Source organism: Dunckerocampus dactyliophorus, chromosome 10, assembly GCF_027744805.1.
Source record: "Dunckerocampus dactyliophorus isolate RoL2022-P2 chromosome 10, RoL_Ddac_1.1, whole genome shotgun sequence".
NCBI lineage: Eukaryota > Metazoa > Chordata > Actinopteri > Syngnathiformes > Syngnathidae > Dunckerocampus > Dunckerocampus dactyliophorus.
The window spans coordinates 20,622,199-20,645,324 of NC_072828.1; the positions used below are offsets into that span (position 1 = coordinate 20,622,199).

General features: G+C 40.7%; 1 protein-coding gene across 16 annotated transcripts in view; it reads right to left on the bottom strand.

The window, feature by feature from the left end:
• Positions 1-4,217: 4,217 nt before the first annotated feature.
• Positions 4,218-23,126, bottom strand: part of lrrc7 (leucine rich repeat containing 7) — a 104,552-nt gene continuing 85,643 nt past the window's right edge. For 3 of the 16 annotated variants that reach the window (XM_054788566.1, XM_054788565.1, XM_054788564.1), the window contains 12 exons: positions 22,619-23,125; positions 22,291-22,515; positions 21,980-22,208; positions 21,531-21,881; positions 21,064-21,306; positions 20,013-20,225; positions 19,100-19,267; positions 16,820-16,939; positions 16,541-16,748; positions 16,002-16,270; positions 15,643-15,735; positions 4,219-11,641 (listed from right to left, as the gene is read on the bottom strand). In XM_054788566.1, the coding sequence (XP_054644541.1) occupies positions 11,387-11,641; positions 15,643-15,735; positions 16,002-16,270; positions 16,541-16,748; positions 16,820-16,939; positions 19,100-19,267; positions 20,013-20,225; positions 21,064-21,306; positions 21,531-21,881; positions 21,980-22,208; positions 22,291-22,515; positions 22,619-23,125 (2,881 nt within the window). In that variant the 3' untranslated portion in view covers positions 4,219-11,386. Of the gene's footprint in view, positions 11,642-14,739; positions 15,198-15,642; positions 15,736-16,001; positions 16,271-16,540; positions 16,749-16,819; positions 16,940-19,099; positions 19,268-20,012; positions 20,226-21,063; positions 21,307-21,530; positions 21,882-21,979; positions 22,209-22,290; positions 22,516-22,618; position 23,126 lie in introns of those variants that run through there. The other 13 variants (XM_054788578.1, XM_054788567.1, XM_054788579.1 and 10 more) reach the window with 11 other exon arrangements.

Sequence of the window (23,126 nt, forward strand, 5' to 3'; positions counted from 1 at the left end):
CAAGCTGTAAAAATTTGAGCAAGATTGGTTGAAAAAAATGCCTGCCATCAAGACAAACATCTTTGCAGCGTCACGTGTTGGACTTAGCAAATAATCACAGATGAGTCATTGACTGTTTCTCCAATGATCACACACTTTGAAGACATCTGTTTTACGTGCGTGGTCGCAGGCCTTCCAAGTCATTTTGAGCACAACCCTGAGGAGGCGCCACAAATATTATTTAGGGCGTACTCACACTAGGACATTCGTGCTGTGTTGGACTTGTGCCGTAGTCCCCCTCCCTGTCTTGGACCTCACTGGCCTTTGCTCACACTGAGTATTCATGCTTGTCCCAAAACGTCTATACTCCTGTGTTACTGCAATTTCCCTGACTTTGTGGGCTATTTCCAGGTTTTACATTGAGTTATTCTGATTATTTATGTTGCGCAAGGTGGCGGCTGTCATTAATTAGCTGCGAGAGGAGCGTTCGTATGATTTCAAATTGCATAACTGTAATCATGGGTGAGAGACTGTGTTGTGGGTTTGCCTGTTGGATTATTTTGATTATGGATTGTGTCGGTTATCATTAAGAACTTGCACGCAGTGATCGCATGCAGCACATACTCATGTGGTGTCCTGATCCACCTTGGATCAGTGTGCTCACACTTGGCAAACATGCCGTACATTCGCTGTGAAGTGGGCCCAAGCATGGTACGACTGGCCTCAGGTGAGTGTGCCTATACAGTCGTATGAATCTTGGGTCAGATGTCCCTTTAGACTGGATTTACATGCGTAACGGATGCCAGGCAGTGTGGCAGTGTGTACGTTGGTAAAACCTCACTCCCTCGGCCTTAAGAGATGCGCTGAACGTTGGGTTGACAGTCAGGGCTTTTGGCCCAACGGTTAGGCCACTGATTAATGTTGAGGTTCCACACTATAATAGTAACTTTAGAAGGATAATACAGAGGGGAGGCACTGGGCTGTAATTAGGAATAAGTCGGTTGCAATAATCAGTGGCTCACTTACTATACTGGTACAACCTGGATCCTGGAAAACTGCCTGCTGGTACATACTGTATGCGAAGGAGTTGTTGTTGTGAAGAGCCGAGCCAGCACCCCACCAGGAAGACTCCTGGTGATCTGCCCCTAGAGTCAACTACTACGATACTGGCCCAGTAAAGTGTGTGTGAGGGACACTGACGTAATCAAACAGCATCCACACTCGTCTCTTCAGGGTTGCCATTGTTTACAAGTTTGCAGGCGTGTCTTACTTTTCTGACATTTGAACCACACCCGTGGTTGTAGCCTACAGTGGTCTTTTTCAGACAGACCGCAAAACGTTTATTTTTCATGCTCGGTAAGAAGCGTGGTAGCATGGTAAGAATACAGATAAATACTACTGTATAGTATCGGTATTTTGGCAAATTCAGATGCCCCAAAAGGAACATTAAGGGTACATTCGTACATTTTAGCGACCTAATTTATCTTATTTATGATGTATTGTGTAAAACTAACACATGAATAACATCAAATTAAAAGCACAAAATGAATGCGGACCCACCATCCACCAGTTCAAGTTCCAGCCAAGTTTTTCCAGAGAGATTATTACATCACTGTTTGACGTGTGTGGTAAAGGCAGTGTGCTAGCATGAATTAACTTGAGACAAACGTGCACATTAGCACTCAATAAGGTATCAAAACTTACCTTTATGCATTCCCACATAGTATCAGCATTTCAGACCAAATATGAGGTGAAAGAAAAATGGTAAAAATACAGTAGTAGTCTATCTGTGCGGCATGAGATAAAGTTAGCACACGCACAATGGACATGCGTCAAGTGAGACGGATGTAACAGAGAGAATCCGGACACTTTTCAAAATAAAACATTAAAAAAATGAAATAATGGAAATTATTTTTTATTTCTGTGCGGCCCGGTACCAAATGACCCACGGCCCGGTATCGGACCACTGACATACAGTTACAGAAAAAGCATATTTAGGTTTGAGTCTGACTCCTCCATGTAAAATGATCTAAGTTTTCCCACTACTTCCAGTCACCGCGGCAACGGTTACAACAGTGTCTTTGTAATGGAGGCCGATATTTCAAAGTCATATGTATTTCCTTCCCATTGTGTCGCAGGCATTCTATGACTTTGCATGTAGAGGTTTGTCATTTGTCAGTTAATGCATGCAAAATTACGATAGGTCACATCTGTGCAGCGTGTTGCACACAATATAGGCTACTCTCTCACTGTCTGGTGAGTGACTGTAGGACAACACACACACACACACACACACACACACACACACACACAGATCAGCTGAATGCAGGTCATGGGCACAGGCTCTGGTATTGTCATTGATCAGGTCACAAGAGCGTATTGACTGCTTTTGTGGGATTTGGGGGCTTACACTACACACGCATGCTGTGTGTGTGTGTGTGCAGAGGAATGTATGCAGGATTGTTTAAGTGGGATGGCCAGTTTGGACACAAAAGTAACATTTTTTCCCTGAAAAGACAGAGGAACGAGAACAAAGGACACTCACTACTTTCAGTGTGGGTGTGTGTCTATTGTTGATTGTTGGGCTCACAAAGAGATGCCATAGAATAGGGATACATATCATTTACAGTGGTAATGGATACCAAAACTATGCCCGGATGTTCATACAAGTTGGAAACTGACCAGATTCTCCAGAGAAATTCAACATGTTCCCAAAATTCCCACTTTTCCGTAAAACTGCTATTAGCTACTACTACTTCCACATTTCTCAACCGATGCACCTCATTCCAACATCAACTCATTCAACAATGGCAGGACATTTGTGCTTTTTTTCTGCCGGATCACAAAAGTTAGCCTTCCCGGTACATTGCGCTATCATACAAGGTGTTAGCATGCGAACGTTAGCATACTAGCATTTTTAGGTACTTTCATGGGAAGACACATATATAAACACTCAGCAGTATCATGCTTGGTGTTGGCATGCTAATGTTATTATGTTAGCATTGCTAGCATGTTAACATTAGCACAGTAGGATTTCCAGCCATTTTCATTGGTAGACACTTACATAAAGACTTAGCACTATCATGCTAGGTATTAGCATGCTAACATTAGCATAGTACCATTTTAGCCATTTTCATAGCTAGACACTTTAGCACTATTATGCAACATGTTAGCATGCTAACGTTAGCATGTCGGCATTGCGAGCATGCTAACATTTGCATAGTAGCATTTTTAGTCATTTTCATTGCTAGACAGTTATATAAACACTTACCACTATTATGCTAGGTGTTAGCATGCTAACGTTTAACATTAACAATCGAAATATGTGGATAAAATAAATGGACTGATATTTATAGGTGTAAATCACAAAATGGGCACCCCCATGTAGGCACAGTCTTCCCTTGCCACAGTGGCGGAGCCAGAAATGTTTCATTGGGGTGGCCAAGGTGAGACCATTACTCACATAGGGGTGGCAATAAGTTGATACCTGAATTGTCTAGATGGCCAGTGGGGTGACCGGAGAGTGACCAGGGGTGGCCACGGGCACCACTGGCAACCCCGTAGCTCCGCCACTGCCGCAATTAATAGCTGAACAGTGTGCCAAGGACATGTTTTCAATGCATAGTTTCTGGATTCTGCTCACCATCATGGCGGCCAAACCAGCACAGGGCATAATGCGGACTGTTTTAACACTAGACTCATGCTGCTACAGAGAGCTTCCATTATTAACAGATTCATGTGAATTACGCTTCAGAATTTAAGTCAAAGTCAACATAGTGAGAAAACTTGACCAAAGTAATCGTAGAAAACTTACCTACCGCTTGCAGTTCACGCGAGACGCGGTTTTATTGACAGCTCCTCCACATGGAAAGTTGTGCGCCGCAGTGAAATGCGTCCAAGCGGAAACGACGGTTAGGCTGAACTAATGTTCTGCCCCGCAGAGCCACGTTTGTCAAAATTGTCCCCCAGCAGTGGGGATGGCTACTGGGGTGGCCGGAGAGTGACCAAGGGTGGCCAGGGCTGGCCCGTAGCTCTGCCATTGCCTCGCTACGGCACGCTTCATGGCTTCAATCTATCAAGAATTTTAAAAAATCCAAAAATTGATGTATCATTCTCTTTCGTGGTTGAACACGGCCTATTATTATAATCAAAACATAGATATTTGAGCTAATGTTACATCTTAAAGTACAAAGTAAGCATTTTCAAGCATAAAAATGGCTAAATAACAAAAATACAAATATAAGGCGTTCAAAAGAGACTCTGGTCACTACAGTAGGTGTTAGTGGCGTTACTGTCATGTTCGGTGAGACACACAATCACCAGACCTCGGCTAGCTCAGCTCATAGACAACTAAAGAAGATGAGGATGAGGCTGTTACATGAATGGAAAACAGGAAACAGACAAAGCAGCATCTGTGGAGAAGATGAAAGTGAATAGCTTCAATCCATCAAGGTCCGCATAATCCTTCTCTTTTCTTTGCTGTATATGGTCATGGTTTATTTGTTTCGGACGTGCTTAAAGATGCTGTCCCTCTTTACACTTTTTAAACCAAAAAATATCAGAACAGGCAATCAACTTATTGTATTTGTATTTTTGACAATAAAAAATGCCCGGAATATCTTTGTAATAATATGCTAATATTGAGGTTTAGAAGAACTGCAAGCAGGACAATTTTTCTATCAAAATGAAAGTATAAATTCATTTAGACGGAAAACGGTGTAGGGCATCATTGGCACACATTTTTCCCAGTTTTTCGTGGGCCACATCTGGCCCCCGGGCCTTGAGTTTGACACCTGCGGTGTAAATTAAGGCGATTTTATGGTTCCTTTTTTCAGATCATATGTAGCCAATAGCAGGGGTGCCGCCAGGAATTTTTGGCCAGATGAAAACCATCACATTTTTATTTTTTTAATAATTACCCATTTTGCCAGGGGCCCTAGGAATTGTCCTAACTGCCAGTGGCCAAAAGCACTCATCATAAATAAACAGAAAAATGGACAATTCATGCATGTGACCTGCGGAGTGAAAGAACTTACACTGGGAAAAAAAACCAAAACAAACCCAGATTACCAATAGTGACATTTTTATTATTTGTACAATAGAGACTTTAATACATTATTCAAAACACTTCTTATATACTGAAAAAATTGTACGTTCCAAAGCCCAAAAAGGCTTCAGTATAATTGCTGCACAGCGTTTTTTTCAATTTTATACATATATGTTTTTGTTGTTGTTGTAAAAACTGTATCTTAAATAGTATGTACAGACAGCATCTGCAAAATGCATTCTAAACACGTGATATATATTATATATTCTTCGGCAGTTACATTTGTTTTCATAAATATTCAAAATTAAAACTGGAAGGAGTTCAACTTGCGTATGCAAACGAATAAATCAATAAATAATTCAATAAACAAACAAACAAAAATAGTGCTGTAAACCGTCACTTAAAAAAATGTCCACCTTGAAGAGCGTCTCTCTCATTGGAGGCCAACGTAATTTTATGTCACACAACAGAAGAAGCAGCATTCAAGTTGAGCAAGTGTATACTGCAGAAAGCATGAGTACATTCACAATTAGTAGGAGTCGCTTTCAATCGGATTTCTTCCACAGCTGTCGTACAGTGAAACTGTCTCAGCTCTTATGTAGCTTATCACATAGAAAATGATTTTTTTTAATAACCATATACATATATATATATATATATATATATAATATATTTGTATAACACAAATTACAATTACAGTAGAAATACATTTTGTACAAGTTTTGGATGGTACATGTTTCGGTTTCCAAGTCATACTGTGCGTACCTCCGTCGATAACATCGTTATAAGAGTCATTACAAAATAGCACAACTTTTTTTTTTTTTTTTAGCAACGCAAGGTATAGCAATATATTTAGAAAGAATTACCTGAAAAATGTAGTAAAAATAATTATATTATTAAACCATTTCTTTCTTCGCATCATAATACCTTTCGTGATTTTTTTTTCTTGTTCTTTTTTTTAGATTTGACGTTAGATTGAGTTGGAAGCTGTGGTTACACCCAAATGATGCAGCTGTGTCATTTAGTGCCACTGACGGAATGAAACGGCTTGGAACACACTTGACGCTTGGGGGGGCGGGTGCCACTTTATACAGTACATACACAACAGAACCAGAACCAACAGAACACGCATGAAATGTGCTATTCCAGATGATCAAATCGGTCGTTAATTCAGCCATATTATACATTATATTATATTATCACAAAGTTCAAACAACAACGTGGACGTATTGAGTGCCACGTGCCACTTTTGAATAACAAGTTATTCCAGTAAATCCCTTCAAATCCTCCACATTGGTTCTTTAAGCATAACAGAGCCTTGGTTTTTCTGACTATTCACTCACTGAAAGCCGTGCAGCCTGTGGCACTGCGGGCAGACCAGATGTGGGCCGCAAAAATGTAACTTCTGGTATTTCGGGCTAGTGTAAATATCACTTGGGAGGATGAAAGGCTTCGAATGGGACCAAATATAGAACATCATCCGCACCAAAAATCTTCAGTGTACTCCAGTTCCGTGTCCACGATGAACAAGGGACACGGTTGCATTGTGTGTGTTTATAATACAACCAGTAAAAAACGAGTGACGTAAAACACTGCAAATGTTCCAAATGCGGCACGAACATTGTGAATAATATCACAGAGTGCATATGTGTTTGAGAGAGTGTAGCGTGGAATATAAACAGGGCTTTACATATTATGTGGAGGGCAGCATTGCATATACAGTTTATGTATACTTGTATGTGTATGTGTGTGTAAACATTAGCATGAGTTTCTCATTAGATGGCACTATAGGACACGTTAGACTCTGCTGGAAAGCTCAATGGACAGCAGCGCCAAAATATCAATATTGCTTTCGCTCTTTTTGTAGCACAGCTCTATAGCAGGCGGTTTTATAAACACAATATAAACAGTACTGATGGGACTTGAGCCGAAAATGCTTATTCGACCCATAAAAAGAAAGAAAAAAAACCCCTGCCCTTTGTGGAAATTATCACTGTATAGTCACAAGACATAACTGAACCGAACTTTCAAAAACAATATGAAACAAGACTAGTTCAGGCCCCTAAGGCAGCTCTTGGAAGCTGCAGTTCAATGTATGTACACAAGGCAGAAGTTTTTTTTTAAATGTTCATTTCTGTACACTAGAGGCAGACGTCAGAACAAGACGGCATTACAATAGAAATCATGTGAAATCAATCATTAAAAAAAAAGAATACTGTAGAACAGATTTACGGTACTGAAAGCAAAAGGACAAGTGAAGAACATAGAAGGTGAAGCGTGTGTTTAAAACAATTATAACGAATACCAAGGAAAGCTAATAAAACCAAAACAACCCTCATACATGACCTAATTACATAACCAAAAAAAAAAGAAAAAAAGAAAAAGAAAGCAACTGGATACGTTTAGATTAGATGCCTAAATAACAACCCAAACACAAAATCCAAACTGGAGCAGCCCTGTGGTGACTCAAGTTGTACAGTCCTTTGGGGGTCCTTTAGGCCGTTAATCAGGCCCCCTCGCCGGTAGACAGATAGACGATATGTTTCCTATGTTACATTTGGCACGAATATTTGCCTATGATCCAGCAATAGGCAAAAAAAAGTCTGCATTCCCCTAAAAAGTTTTATTTTATTTTTTTTAAAAAAAGAGGCTCATTTTTTTCACTTCCACCAGCCTCCAGCAGAGGGCAGGTGGTGTGGTGAGGGATGGCGACTAGCACAGAAGTGATGATGTGTTTGTTTATTCTTATAAAGGTATTTCTAGGGAGTGGTGCTGTCTCTCAGAACCACCAAGTCCACCATCCTTTGGAAACTCTTCAGCAGAGAGACGGCTGTCTCGTGCTCCATGTGTAAAAAATTATGTCCATTCGCCTGCAAGGCAAACACGCAGCACAGTCAGCAGCATGTGTGTGCGCATGCATCTATAGATATGTACGTTGCAGTTTTTTTCCCCCCTTATGTCTATTTGTGTGTTTGTGGAAGGATGGAGGGTCACTGCCATCATTAGCTCAGTAACACATCACTGTTGGGGGAAAAGAGAGAAAAGTGGAGGAGCTATACACATGCTGTTGAAAGAGAAGGGGTAAAGACAAAAAAGGACATTTAAGATGAATTCAACAATTGTGGAGGTGGGAGGAACGGGACAGGAAAAGGAGGAGGTATTGTTTTTGGATATTTTCGAATCTTGTTAAAACCCTACTTATGAGAGCAAATATTTGATATTTACTGCTTTCACACTCACACTATGTCACTTTGTTGCTCTCCATTATTCTGCAACCTTCCTTAACATCAGTTAAGCCACCGCAAAATATCAGTTTTAAAGTCTGACATTGATAACTGTGTTTTAATTACTTTGCCAGCAGTAGCTGCCGAAACAAATGTAGCGTTGTTCTTCTTATAAATTTCTTATGTCTACCTTCTGTAAGCTGTAAGTCCCATTGGATTCCAGGTTATCATAATCAGTGACTATCAGATGCTAAAACCGGGAGCTTGAAATTGGTTAAATATTAAAAGAGTAAGGTCAGTAAGGCCTCTGCACACAAGAAGTGAATTTGTGGTCCCTTACATACTGATTTCATGCAGATTTTGGGAACATCTCTGTTGCACTGCCCTCTTCAGGTGACCCCAGATTTTCAATTGTGTTCGGGCTGGACCGTTCTATGAAAAAACGTTTTATCTGATGGTCAGAAGTTTCCATGTCAGTCCACATACATTATGGCATTTTGTATGCCATCTTCTATGCCGCTTATCTTCACTTGGACAATTTAGAGTCGCCAATTAACCTAACATGCATGTTTATGGAATGTGGGAGGAAACCGGAGTACCTGGAAAAAAAACCCACACACGCACGGGAAGAACATACAAACTCCAAACAGAGATGCCCAACGGAGATTCGAACCCAGATCTTCGCGATCTCCTGACTGTGGCCAACATACTGTAGTTCATTAATAATCTAATTTTAGTCTGTAAACACCAGACTCGCTCAGAAACTAATTCCAGCACGCTCCACATATGCAGCATATTACTTGTCTTGTGCGCTGTGGATGAATAGAGAGCGTGCGCCTAATTCGCAGATACACAGAGTAAGGATAACATCACTTAGCAATTTACTTTTTGCACTTCATCATCTGGGGGCAGTGTGTGAAAGAAAAGGAAGGTGAAAGAACATGTGAAAGGATCTTATATATACCAAGAAATGAACAGTGATTTCATCCTCCCATTCGGCCTGTCTCTCCCTCCCTTGCAACGCCCCTTCTAGTGTGCAAGACAACCAGAGGACAAAAGTAAGAGTTGTTCTGTCTTTTTTATGACTGTTTCGTGTTCTGATGTGTTCTGTGTACAGTGTGATTCACTTGGGTCATTGATTTAGGTGTAAGTTCCAACTTACATAAAACTCGACTAAAACTCTAGGAACGGAACTCGTTTGTAACCCGAGGACTATCTCAGGAGGTCGTCCAGAAACCAGAAGGTTGGCGGTTTAATCCTCACTCCCTCCACCCAGTCACTGTTGTTGTGTCCCTGGGCAAGACACTTCACCCACCTTACCTCCACTGGTGCCACAAACTGGTGTATGAATGTGAATGAATGTTTAGTGGTGGTTGGACAGGCCGTAGGCGCTAACGTTTCCGTCAGCCTACCCCAGGGTACCCCAGGGCAGCTGTGGAAACAGATGTAGATTACCACCACCAGTGTATGACCGAGGAGTGAATGAATAATGGGTTCACTTCACTGTGAAGCGCTTTGTGTACCTTGTAAAAAGGCGCTATATGAAATCAATCCATTATTATTTAGTATTATCTGCATGTATAACTTTTACCTTGTGTGGATTAGAAAAAATCTACCAAACTTGTGCACCCAGTTTTCTTTTTTTCCAAATCATTGAGGCTCTTAAACAATCATAAAAAAAGAACAGTTCAAATAAATAATTAAAAGCCCAAGATGAGTGCATGTAAACGCCTGACCACAACTGTATGCTCACACTGAAAGATGAAACTGTTTGAAACAGACCCTAACGCTTATTCCAATTTTGAGAGACATGATACATTTGGGGCCTGGGTATGTTTGTTTGTGTTTTTATTTTAAAAAACACTGCACAAGAATAAAGGTGCACATCACTAGATGAACACCACAGACTCAGTACGTTTACATGCACTAAATTAGTCAGATTACTGAAATAATCTGGTTTCTCCAGTTTTCACGTCAGTGTGACGACCCTGTTTATATGCACTATATGCACTCTCCACTGCGATTATTGGCGTTGTGTGCCTCCCAAAATGCTATATGGCGCTTATGCTCCTTTCAGCGTGGGTAAAAGTTCTGCTTTTCTGGTTGAGTATTGTCAAATATAAGCTAAGCATCCAGGCCAGCGTTGCCAAAGTCACCTATTAGAAGTGACTTTTGGCTTGTTTTCCCAAGATTCTTGTTGTTTTGGGCGCGTTTTCGGAGAGCTAGTTGCTTGTTTCTCTGGCAAGACCTGGCAATTGTGTCTCGCGTCAAATGTGCATCCGGAATTCTACGAGCTATATATTGTGCTTTGCTATCAATTATGTCTCTGCTGAAGTGATTATGTAAAACAATTACTTGTCAGATTACCTGTTGCCCTCTATTCAATTTATGACGAGCATCTTGACCTGGATGGCTAGCAATTTGCACAGAAACAATACAGGTCGCCGTATTGTGATGGCTACTTTTTGACATCACAAAGTACGACCGTTCGGCTTCCTCCATTCAAATGTACCGTATGTCTTTAATAGCCAATACCGGTAGACACAGTTGTCTGTTTTTCTCCACATTCATGAGCCACTCTGCAACTATTTCGATCGTAGCTAAAGTTACATACACCGAAGATGAACACGTATTAACAGCTACAAGCGACAATCACTGAACATTGACACACATTCGCTTGAACCGCTACTAGCAATGTGCATATAGCGAACATTTATCAATGTCTGCACAATCATGACCCACTTGGCCACAATTAATTCCGAGTTCCATCCTTCCGTTGAGACTGGCGCGTACACAGAACGCCGGCTCTGCTCCAGTAGGACAGACATGCAAGAGAGAGAACTAGTTTCCAGTCGCATCATCTAGGTATGATGCTTTCACTTTTAAAAAGCCATGCATGTTTAAAAGACAGTTTTACGTCAATTCATGCACGTACTGACTGTGAAATCTAGTGGTAGCAGTATCCTGCTTTGGGGTTGGGGGTTTTTCAGCTGGAATTGAGGCTTTAGCCAAATACCAGTTATTTTGACCCTAAACCTGCTACGAAATTTGAGGAAAATGAAGGTTTTCAAATAGCCCAGACAATGCTCAGACCTGCAGCCAATAAATACAAATCTACGGGGTGACCTGAAGACAGCTATGCAGCAGCGAAATTCCCGCAATCTGACAGAATTGGGAGTACTTTGTATTTGTGCCTTTGCTTCCCTGAACATAATCTGTCTCTTTTACCAAATTGGAAAGGGGAAGGGAGGTTTTCGAGAGGAAAGGAGAACATGGTTGTTACTGCTTGATCTGATGACGTGTGAGAGGTTGTTACCTGCAGTATCTTGTCTCCAGGCTGCAGAGCGGATGCGGCGGGCCCGTCATGCTGTACCCTAGTAACAAAGATACCCTATAAGTCAAAATGATACAAGGTTAGGACAACACAGGGACACGATGGTTTAGAATCTTTGCCTTTCTCATTCTCATCTTAATATCCACCCCGCCCCGCAGAAAATAACATGTCTGCCAAAAAATACAAGGGCATTCATTCTGATTCTAGAGGTGCATGCAAATACAATCAATTTATTCAAGGTATTTACAGTGCCCGCCAAACATTTGTGTTTGTCATCCGAAGATGAATATGAGACAAGAGAGCAACATTTCAGCTTTGATTTCCAGGTATTTACATCTGGATCTGATCAAGAAGAGTCCCAAAATTAATCAGTCCATAAGCCTTTTTTCTTAGAATGTTTCAGGCTCATATATGTACTTTTTGGCAAATTCCACCCTAGCCTTCCTATTCTTCTTGCCAATGAGTGGTTTGCATCTTCTGGTGTATCCATTGTTCTTTTGTTCATGGTTTTATTGGCAATGACCAATTTTTGAGCAATGGTTCCGATTAATTTGACATTTTCTCAAAGATTGACAATTGTCTGTTTTTCACCCATAGACAGCTCTCTGGTTTTCGTGTTGTTTTCACCTCTAAATGCCGTCTGCACAGGCAAAATCTATCCTATCCGATATGAAACTGAGCGTAGACATTCAGTGCTATTTATTGATTGAATGAGCGATGTAACAGGACACACCTGGGCATCAAACCACACCATGTTTAAATACTTTTGCTTCCATGAAAAATGGGTGGGTTCAAGTACTGTAAGTCGGGCATCCGATCCAAATGTAAGTACCTGGAAAAAAAGCTGAAATATTGCCCTCTGGTCTCATATTAATCTCCTACTGACAGACTCAAATGTTCTCAGACAAAAATAAAGAAATTGGCCTCACTGTTCTAGTACTTTTTGGAGGGCACTGTAATTATTTTAAGTTCTTACACTAAACTACTTTTACTCAATGTTCTAAAATATACAGAGGTTGTATCCTTAACTATTGTCTAAAAGCACCAAAATATATTTACTGGTTGCTCAGATAAAGACTTGCTCCTGTGGAGATGTAAATATATAGATAGATACAGAAGATATAGAATGGGGTAAGAACAATAGGTATGGAATGGGTACTGTGTTGGGGAAAGAATAAGGTTGTCAGGAGGGCAGAAGATTAAAAAAATCCCCCATATTGTCCCTAAATGACCCAAGGCAGAGATTATAAAAACACCAACATCTTTTCACAGTGTGGTGAAAGATGCTTTGGAAGACAGCGTGGGACAAGGTGGCTGGATCAGCTCAACATGTTTCAACAGGTTGTGCACTTGTTGAAGGCATGACTAAGAGATGGGCCACATAGGAAGGATGCCAGTTAATAAAGAACTATACTCCATAGTAATGACAGTACAGCAGCACCAACATATTACAAACTGAGTGAATAGTAAACACGTACAGACACATAGCACAGAGGGCGGGTTGAGGGAGATAGTTAGTTCACTGGCATTTATACAGTGAGCCTCATAATTTTTTAACATTTATTTTTTAATTCTGTTTATGTTAAATGTCGTTGGTGTGACATTCAAGCACAAAAGGGAGGAAACGTGACCTTTCCTCGTATTGTCATATGGAGCTCACTGTACCATATACTGTAACTACAAAAGGGCTTGTTAACAGGTAAAAGCGTACGCGACAGTCACACATGTATGGCACAGAAGGCATAAGGCAGGGGTGTCCAAATTTATCCCACCGAGGGCCACATACTGAAAAATTATAAGCTGCAAGGGCCACTTTGATATTTTGGAAACCAACACAGGTAGATATGCTAAAAAGTTACATATACTGTATATATATATATACAGTACATATATAGATATATATCAAGAAAAAAAACAGCACCTCAGCTTTGCTTTTTCCCCATTTTCGCAGTTTTTTTTAAATGTCATATTTTTACATGTTAATACTTCAACTTTTTTCTTCAATAATCTTCGTAAATGTTCTTTTTGTGAAATAATGACTTTATTCCCATAAAATTACCTTTTTCATAAAAATACTTTTTTTTCCCAACCTAATTTTCCAAAAATTACAACTTTATTTTGTTTTGTTTGTTTCTCATAATATCACGACTTAAAAAAAACAAAAACATATTTTTTCTTTAATATTTCAACTCTGCAACTTAAATGACATTATTTTTATTACAAGTTTATCAATATTACAAGTTTATTCTAAGAAAATGTTAATTTTTTTCTTGTTAGAATATTACTTTTGTCTCTTAATATTTTGACTTTATTCTCTCAGTTGTTTTTTTCCATTTCTGTTATTTATTTATTTAAACTTTCTTCTTAAATAATCTTCATAAATTTTCTTCTTGTAATATTATGACTTTATTCTCGTAACATTCTAACTTTTTCCCCAACCTAATGTTTTATAACATCTTTAAAAAATAATCCCTTTTTTCTTTAATATTTCAGCTTCATGCAACTAAAATATTATTTTTCCTCGTAATATTACAACATTAGTCTCATAAAATTAAAACTTTTGTCCTTTTAATATTTTGACTTAACTTTTTGTAAAATTACGTTTGATTTTTCCATTTTTGCTCTTGTTTTTTTTGCTTGTTTGATTTTTTTTTTTGTTTTCTTGTTATATTTTCAGAATGTGCGTCGGGCCAATAAAACAACTGTGGGCCGCAAATGACCCCGGGCCGCACTTTGGACACCCCTGGCACAAGGAATGCCCAAGCATGTATACATATTTGACAAGGAGAATTCCTCTGTAACACTGACAACATAAAAAACAACTGTCTAAACACAGACAACTAAACTGATCAGCTCTCGAAAGATAATTATTCACACAAACATAAAACAAACTATTTCCCTAAGTGACAGCAACTCAAATCATTTCAGGTTACTAACAACCCACACAAAGAAGATCAATGTACATTTCCAAACATCCTTTTAAGACTCTTGAGTGCATTTGATCGAAGATAACTGACATAATAAATGTCAGAACACACTTGTTTTTACACATTTGGACCATAAATACAAACCTAACATCGCCAGTACTTTTTGAATATACAGTACTTATTGTCAGTGCAAAATGATGCATGCCCTACCCATGTTTTAAGTTAGTGATTTTTCTTGTTGTTTTAGCTTGGAAGGACACAAGAAAGTTTCAAACGACTGTTAAAACTGTACTTAAAACATGAATGGGATTTAAAAATATAGTTACATTTAAAATATAGTATAGCACAAACATACAATACTGGTATCAGAAAACTGACATCCTCTAAAACCTGCAATAAGCTGGATGACACATTATGACTTAAAAAGTTCCTCTACCATTAGCATTCACCGTGACTTATATATATCACCGTGAGTGTTTCAAGAACTCTCTAAGCATGAGCTGTTTCTCCATTATTCAACATCTCAATAAACTGCAGCAGAATCTGTCAAAATTGGAGTCCACAGACTGAAGTGTTGAAGACGTAAAAGCCCTCACAGTGTCCCAGAACCAGACAGCCTTCTTAAAATAGCTTTGAGAGCTCAACAAGCAACCACACTTCATGTGCCTGTGGGTGGCAGTACGTGCCTGAGGAAGACAGACAAGTGCAAAGTAGAAAGAATAAAATATTTTGGAATATGTTTTAATATGACACTATATACGCATGTAAGCATGAAGAAAAAAATAACAACACAGTAAAAATACCAATGATGTATTGATATTTAATGTGTTGATCCTTCATAGAACGTACTTTCTTTCATTTACTTGTAATACAAAATATATTCTTCTCTTACTCTACCTTGTGTAAACATGACTTGTTAAAGTGCAGCTTTGATGTATCCCATGAAAACCCCAGATATCTGAATTAGGTAAAATAGGGCAGTTGAAAGCTTACACTTACACTTGATGGTTCTTAACCAGTTTATGTATGTCAACCACAATTGCGATTGGTCAGTGTTTAAGGCGCAATTGCAGCTAGAGACTTCAACTTAGCAAAGTCAACAGCTACTCCAGTTGCCTGGCAGGGTCGTACCATGTCGGAGGGTTTGAAGGGGTTCCCCTGGCCGCTGATGCCACCAGAGATACTAAAACCAAGACCGGGGTTCTTCTCTATTCTTACGCATAACTAGAAAGAGAGTAAGAACATACACAAGTGAAAGCACAAACTTGAAATTGACTGAATGATGATACTTTCATGTCACCTGTGAGATGTTCTGTCAGCACTATTACATTGTTTTTTAATTTTAAATCTAAAAAATACAAAATTCTAATGCCAAATTCCCCTCTAACCTAATTCCAATTGTATACTCGGCCCACACACTTTCAGAATTGACCGTTAAAACAGTAGCAGATGAGGCTGCTTTAGACTCACAGGTGGGCAGAAACATGTACCTGTTCCTGGAAACCATCCGTGCTCTTCTGGCCTTTGGTCTGCAGAAGGCAACGGGCGCTCTGGGGCCGTGGGTTGGTGTGAGTGGTCACAACAACCTGGTTGCTGTGGACCATTCCCTGGTTACTGTGGTACTGGGGGTTGTTGTGTGGGAGCTGAGGCTGATGGGATGTGTGGGAGATATGTGGGTTGTACTGGGGTTGGTTCCCGGATGACGACAGGGCCATGGGCAGGCCAGCACTTGGGTAGACCTGGCCAGGGGTGTTATGGGCTAAATGGAAAGAATAAAGACACAGACATTTGTAAACCATTATAAATACCCCTAAAGAATCTCAGCCTGGGGTTTTCAGAGTGTGACACAATGAGTCTCCTGTCAAATATCACTAAACAGCAGAGACCCCCCTGCCTGTCTCACAATACCCTCAATACATCTTATATGTTTTGAATTTCTCGATTTAAATAAATGTTTCCAAAAATAAATGAAATGATCATAGTTGGTCATAGTATTTGAAACAAATTCTTGTTTCCAAATGACTACTACCTTGAGACATGTTGCCTTGATACTGCCCCCCAGACGGAACAACTGATAACGGCATTCCTGGCTGGTATTGGCTCCCCTTGTTCATCATCCCGCCATCATAACCCTGTTGGCCAACCATACGATGAGGCGTTGCGGCCGAGGAAGAAGACGAAGAAGTGACGATCATGGCATTGTGTGATTGATGAGAGGGGTTGTGAGAGTGACTGGCCTGTGGCAATATGAACGGTATTTTGGTAAACATAGATGCTCACATTTTCTTCCCATCCTGTCAGCTTTTACCTTTTTCATGAGATTGTCAGGTGGGACGTCCCTCCTGCCAAGTGAGTAAGGAACCCATTGATTGCTCCCTGACACACCTTCTTGATCATTATCCAGCATGGCAGCTTGCTGGGAGGGGGTCTAAAAGACAGGAAAAGGGACATGTAACAACGTAAGAATTCATTTATGACAAACCCATGTAGATGGACAGTATTTTGCAAAAGTGAGTACATCCCTCATATATCACTGACTATGTTATTATATATTCTCAAAGGACAATAGCAAAAAAATGAAACTTGAATATGTTTTACAGTAGTCAGTGTACAAATTGTATAGCGGTATAGATTTACTATCCACCGAAAATGACTCAACACACAGTCGTTATTGTCTAAAGCTGTCGAGCTGGCAACAGAACAAAATATCAAGATAATTGTGTCTTGCCTACAGTCAAGCATAGTGGTGGTGGCTTCATGCTCTGGGACTGTTGTTCCTCAAGGAAAACATGACTTCCGATGTGTACTGTGAGATTTTGAAGCAGAACATCGTCCTCATCCCTTCAAAAACTGGGCCGCATAGCGGTATTCCAACATGATTACCTCAAACACGCCTCCAAGATGACAACTGCCAGGCTAAGCAAGTTGAAGGTGATGGAGTGGCTAAGTACTGTATATCTCTAGACCTGGGGCCAGGGCACCTGTGGGGCATCCTCAACTTGAAGGTGAAGGAGTGCAAAGTGTCTGAACATTTCCAAATAAAATGATCATTTTAACAATGTAACACACTATGTAACACACTATTCAATTTGATAAATGCATTTTTAATTGTTTTATTTTTTTAACAAGGCTAAGTCACAGAAAAAAAGTGCTGACATAGCGTTCAGGATTTAGTCAGTGCACAGAGATGTAATCCACACCCCCCATGTTTGTTCTTAAACGTGATTGGACATTAATAGATGCATCCAATGAGGTACATTCTGTGGGAAAATGTGTTGTTTTGCTAGAAATGACAGCAACGATCACGTTAGTTAAATACTTTGAACGGGGACACATTTTACTCAACACACTCACTGAAAATCTCAAGTATTTTCAAGTCATCAGACTAAATTCCAAGCCATGTCTCAAGTCATTGATGCCAAAGTCCAGTCTGAGTTGCAAGTCTTTGGTGATATTGTCAAGTCGAGTTAAATGTCATCAAAATTGTGACTCGAGTCTGACTCAAGTCCACACCTCTGTTACTTTGCAAACTGTATGCTTGACCACTCATAAGTTATATCCAAGTTCCATGTATTTAGTGTTGTTCCTTGACGTGATAGAAAGAAATGGTTTCTGAAATGTGGGGGTGTACTCACTTTTGTGAGATACAGTACAGCATCTCCTTGATATTGCATGTGTGTCAATCTTGAGCCATGCATCGTTTGCTTCCCTAAAAGTACGGGGAACTTCCATTCACAGACAAGCAAATGACTGTCTTACTGCGCCCAACCTCAGCAGCAATAGTGCGCTGCAAGAGGCCCTGCTTGTGCTCAACAATCCGACCGAGAAAGCTTTTTTGCCTTTGCTATGAAGACAGCAGGACATGTAAATACCTGACAGAAAATGCGTCTGACAGAAAATGATATTGAATCCCCATTTTTGCCAATCGTTTGTGTGGTTGTGGTCTTAAACGTTTCATCAGCTGATGAACAGCCTATTTCACTTTAATGCTTGTTTGCAATAAATTGCTTTCTCAAAAAATGCTTCGGTCTTTCTCCCATTTCTTCTTTTTTCATTTTGAACTCAATTAGAACTTCCTTAAGATCCAACAGTGCAAAATGTAAATTCTTGCAATTTTTCACCTGGTCTTAAAATTTGTATCATTAGTGTTTTATGCCACATACACGGTCCAATTGAGGCGCGACGTAATGCATGGGCTTCACTTAGCATCATCTCGTCCCCGGACAAAAATACTGTAAATGTGAACACTAACCTAACCGCGCTGAAGTACGTACCAAATACCTTTTTTCACACCATGTGTGTCTGCCATCAGTACACCACACCCAGAGTCACATTTTCACCAGCTATTGCCCTTGCCCCATTTGTGTTTACTTAATATTTCTACTTCTTACACTGACTATGATCTAATTTTGCAATGAGAGTGTAAAGCGACATCACCTGCCTTTTGTGAAATGTGTTTGGAGAAGAATACTGGCAAGATTAGTTGTTTTAACCAACTTAAAAACTGAAACTGCTGAAATGGAAGTCTTTATATATGCATTCATACAGTAAAGTACCAAGGGCTCACTGTTCTGATTGAGATACTCACAGCAATGGCAGATGGAGGAGGAGGTAGTGGCAGCCAGCGGCCAGCAGGGGGCTCATGCTTAGTGTTATTGTAAACGTTAAAGTTCAAAGTGCTGCTGCGCCCCTGGCCGTGACCCCCGCCCTGACAGAGCATGCCCAGCGTGAGAGTATTGTGCTTTAGGACACCACTCTGATTGGAGAAGACAACATCATGACATGGGTGAATGGAGAGAGATGGGGTGCAGAGCAAGCTGCAGCAGGGTGAGGACACACTGAGCTCCACAAACATCAACACTGATAAGAAACACAGAAATAGTGCAGAGTTGCTGAAAGCACAGAAAAATGTTAGCTAGTGTTCAGTCATACACACAGTGAATATTGTGTCATACAAGCAACGATTGGTGGATAATGTCATTCCAACATTAGTTTGCTCAACCTAAAATGTGTTAACTTGGAATACTGAAGTCATGGTTATCTATTATGTCCCTACCTGCAAATATCTCACAAAAACATGTGGGATCACTTTCAGTTTTCTTACCTAAGGACTTGTTTTAGTCAATACAGCCTTAATAAAGTGTTAACGAACTACCGAATAACCAATTTATCATAGTAAATTCTTAATAAGCCTATCCTGAATGTAAAGTGGTGCCAAATCAAGCCATCAGAATGATCAAATTACCGTACTTTTCACAATGCATATATTATTTGCATTGGGCTGTTTCACAACATGTGGTTTCTTCCGCACATGTTCACGGTAGTGAGTGTGCAGTAGGTTGGGCTGACAGGAAGTGACAGTGTGGAGTGGACACACACATGCAGCCGGACATGTATCTGGTCAACTCTATAATACAAACAACGTACATAGATACAGACAAGGTTTTGTTGTATGTGCATGTGAGTGTGACCTCCCTCGTGTGCACATCCTTTGAACGTACCCTGTCCAGGCGTTTGGCCTCTATGTGCCTGAGCAGCTGTTGCCTCCAATCGGCAGGCATCTTGGACGTGATGTCTTCAGGCTTCTGTGGTACCACAGGTCTTACTTTGATGGTGTCATCTGAAGGCTTCTCCGGGCAGGTTGCCAGAGTATAGTCGGGAGGCATTTTTTCCAGTAGGGCGGCCATGGTGGGACGAGCTGACACTGGACGGGCCTGATGGTTAAACAACATTCAATTAGACCCGCTCACTAATGCAAAAGCATACCTGTATACAAGATTTGAAGAGCCACTCCATTATTGTTACACAGGCACTTAGCTGAAAACAACCGGTATATTTTGAGTTGAGCTGCAACAATTAATCAAACTATTTGGTATTTCATTATTTGTTTTTTGATTTAAAAATGTAAATATCCTGGATGATGAAACAGATCATGAGTTTTGGTAGCATTTGAGTGGGGCAGACACCACACCTAACCAATGTAATAAATGAAGCTGAACGTAACTAATATTACTTATTACTTCTAGATGATGAGATAACTTGTAACTTAAAGGTTTGGTGTATACAGTACTCTGAAATACTTGAAAGAATAACACAGCAGGCATAAGTGCTCCATGTTTGTACCTCAGATGAGTTTCCTGACTGTGTCATCCACTTTAATGCTGAGAGGAGCCAGCACAGTGATTAGTATGCTGCTGGACACCTATCTGTGGCTATTTTGGGAAACGTCTGACTTGGGGCTATGCACAACAAGAGTGAGGAAATTAAATGTGGACTTGGGGAAACCCTGTGTGACAAATCAATGTTTTATCATCGATACCTTCAACTGGAACTGGCTCAAAAAATGCATTCATGGTATGGTAAACAGCGTAACAGTAGATACATTAATATAACGGCAAACATTAGGTTTTACCTTCGACAATGATAAATTGTCAGGCCTTTACATTTACCAGCAATGTACAAGGTGTTGGGTTGTAATGTGTTAATTGCACTCCAGGAAAAAACATGTTAATGAGACTGCATCATGCATAAAAAGAGTGTTAGGTGACACACCTGAGATGCTCCATAGGTCTCAGTGCTGTAACTTCTAGCAGACAGGGGGCGACGTTGAGTCAAGCTCTTCGTCGGATAACCAATCATTGGCTTCTTCTGTTCCTGGTAGGTGGGGTAATCATCATCATAGCGGCCATTTCTCTTGTTGTGCATCATTTGACTTTGGCTGTCCACCATGTTGGCAGAATGATCCATGGGGCTTGAGTAAGCAAGAGCGCGACTGTAAAGAGGAGGGTCCCCTTGCTGCAAAAAGGGAGATAAATCCACAGAACAGTAAACACATCAAATGAACAAAAATGGTAATTTGCTGGGTGACATGACGAATAAACCAATAGGTTTTATATATATATTTTTAAATGTATATATTAAATGTATATTTAAATGTATTATACTATTAGTCTTTGATCATATGATATGTTATTTTGTTCTAAAAGTCTGAATAATTCTGCAGACAACAAGTGTCATACCTGCTGTCGATACTGAGCTTCCTGCAGGGCCTCCTGCTGGGCTTCATGAACTCGACGGAACAAAGCAAGTTCAGTTGAGCTAACCAGTGAGTCTGCTCTCCTCAAAAACCCTGGCCTGGAACGTTGCGATGGAATTGGCTGCTGCTGCTGGGTGGTGGAGCCATCCTGACTGATTGGAGATTGGGGGAAAGAGAACATCTCCAGTGGTGGGTACGCACGGTACCGAGGGCTCACCAACTCCTTGGGTAATGTCTTGCCAGGTTGATTGATATACTCTAATGCTTTTGATGAGTGGTTGACATAATCTGGTGTATTGGGGAAAGGCGGAGGGGCCCGGCGGTCCATGGTCACCTGTTAGAATTGTGTATCGTGAGTATTGTTGGATTTAAATATTACAAATTTGATGAACAATACATTTCTAAAAATCCATATGAATGCGTGTTGCTAACCTGGGGGTTATAGTTTTGGTCAAAATGGTAGGCCTTCTGTGGAACTGCAGGTTTTTGGCTGTGTCCCTGCTGGTTCTGGTTTCCATGCGCTTGGAATGCAAGTTCCTCATCTAACATGGGTGCAGACTGGGACCGGGCCATGTTGGTCTGCTCCATTGAACCTGGGAGCTCTTGTCGGTCCAAACTGCTCTGCTGCTCGATAGATGAACTGTAGGTGTCCATGGGAATACTGCAGAAGAACAGACATCGGAAAAGTGCTGTACATGTCTGACTCACAGTGGGTATATTGTTAAAACATAAACTAAATCTACCTGTATACTTTATAGGAGCCTATGTCGATCTCATCGATGCTCTGGGATTTCTTAAACTTGGACCTTGTCTCCTTCATCATAGGTGACAGCCGGTCAGAGCTTTTACTCATTACCACGGTTACCTTGTTGCCTCCGGTGACAGTGAGCTGGTCCTTTCTGTTCTGCTCCCCCTGATTGTTGTGGTATGACCAGCTACCAGGCAGAGGTCCTGTTGCTTGCTCTCGCCTTGCAGCAAAAAACAAGCTATGGTCAAGTAATTCTGAATCTGTAGAACAATGGTGTGACAGGCTACTGAAGAGTGAAATTGATGATCTCTTGCTTCAATTACCTTGTGTCCGCCACCTTGCGGTCTGGGTTGGGGCTTGAGGTTGGTGTGAGGTCCAATTTGGAAGGAAAAGCTGTCCTATCTTCCAATGGGCTTGGGGTGCGGGTCCAATTCTGCCAAGGATTCTGGGAAGGTTGTGCAGAGGCTTGGTTTTCATTGTCATGGGCTGAGCGTTGGTTACTGTGAAAGGGGAGCGTCTGTGTGTCCAGCTCTAATGGGACGCCTACTATTCGCTCTTGCCTCAGGAGAGGACGGCGGCCATGTGATGACTGGCTCCGAGGTTTGGATCCCAGCGGTGGGTTTCCCTGCCTTGTAGCCGAAGATGAATGGTCTAGAGGAGACTCTTCAGCATCAAACCCGGTGTTGTCATAGTGAGGAGCCTCAGACCACTCAAAAGGCTCACTTAAAGGACGTCTATCACCACGTTGCTGCAGGGTCCCTGATGGAGGAGTTTCTCTTTGCGATAGCAAGGGCTTGGAGTCAATAGGTTTGGGGAAAGACTGGGCTAGCC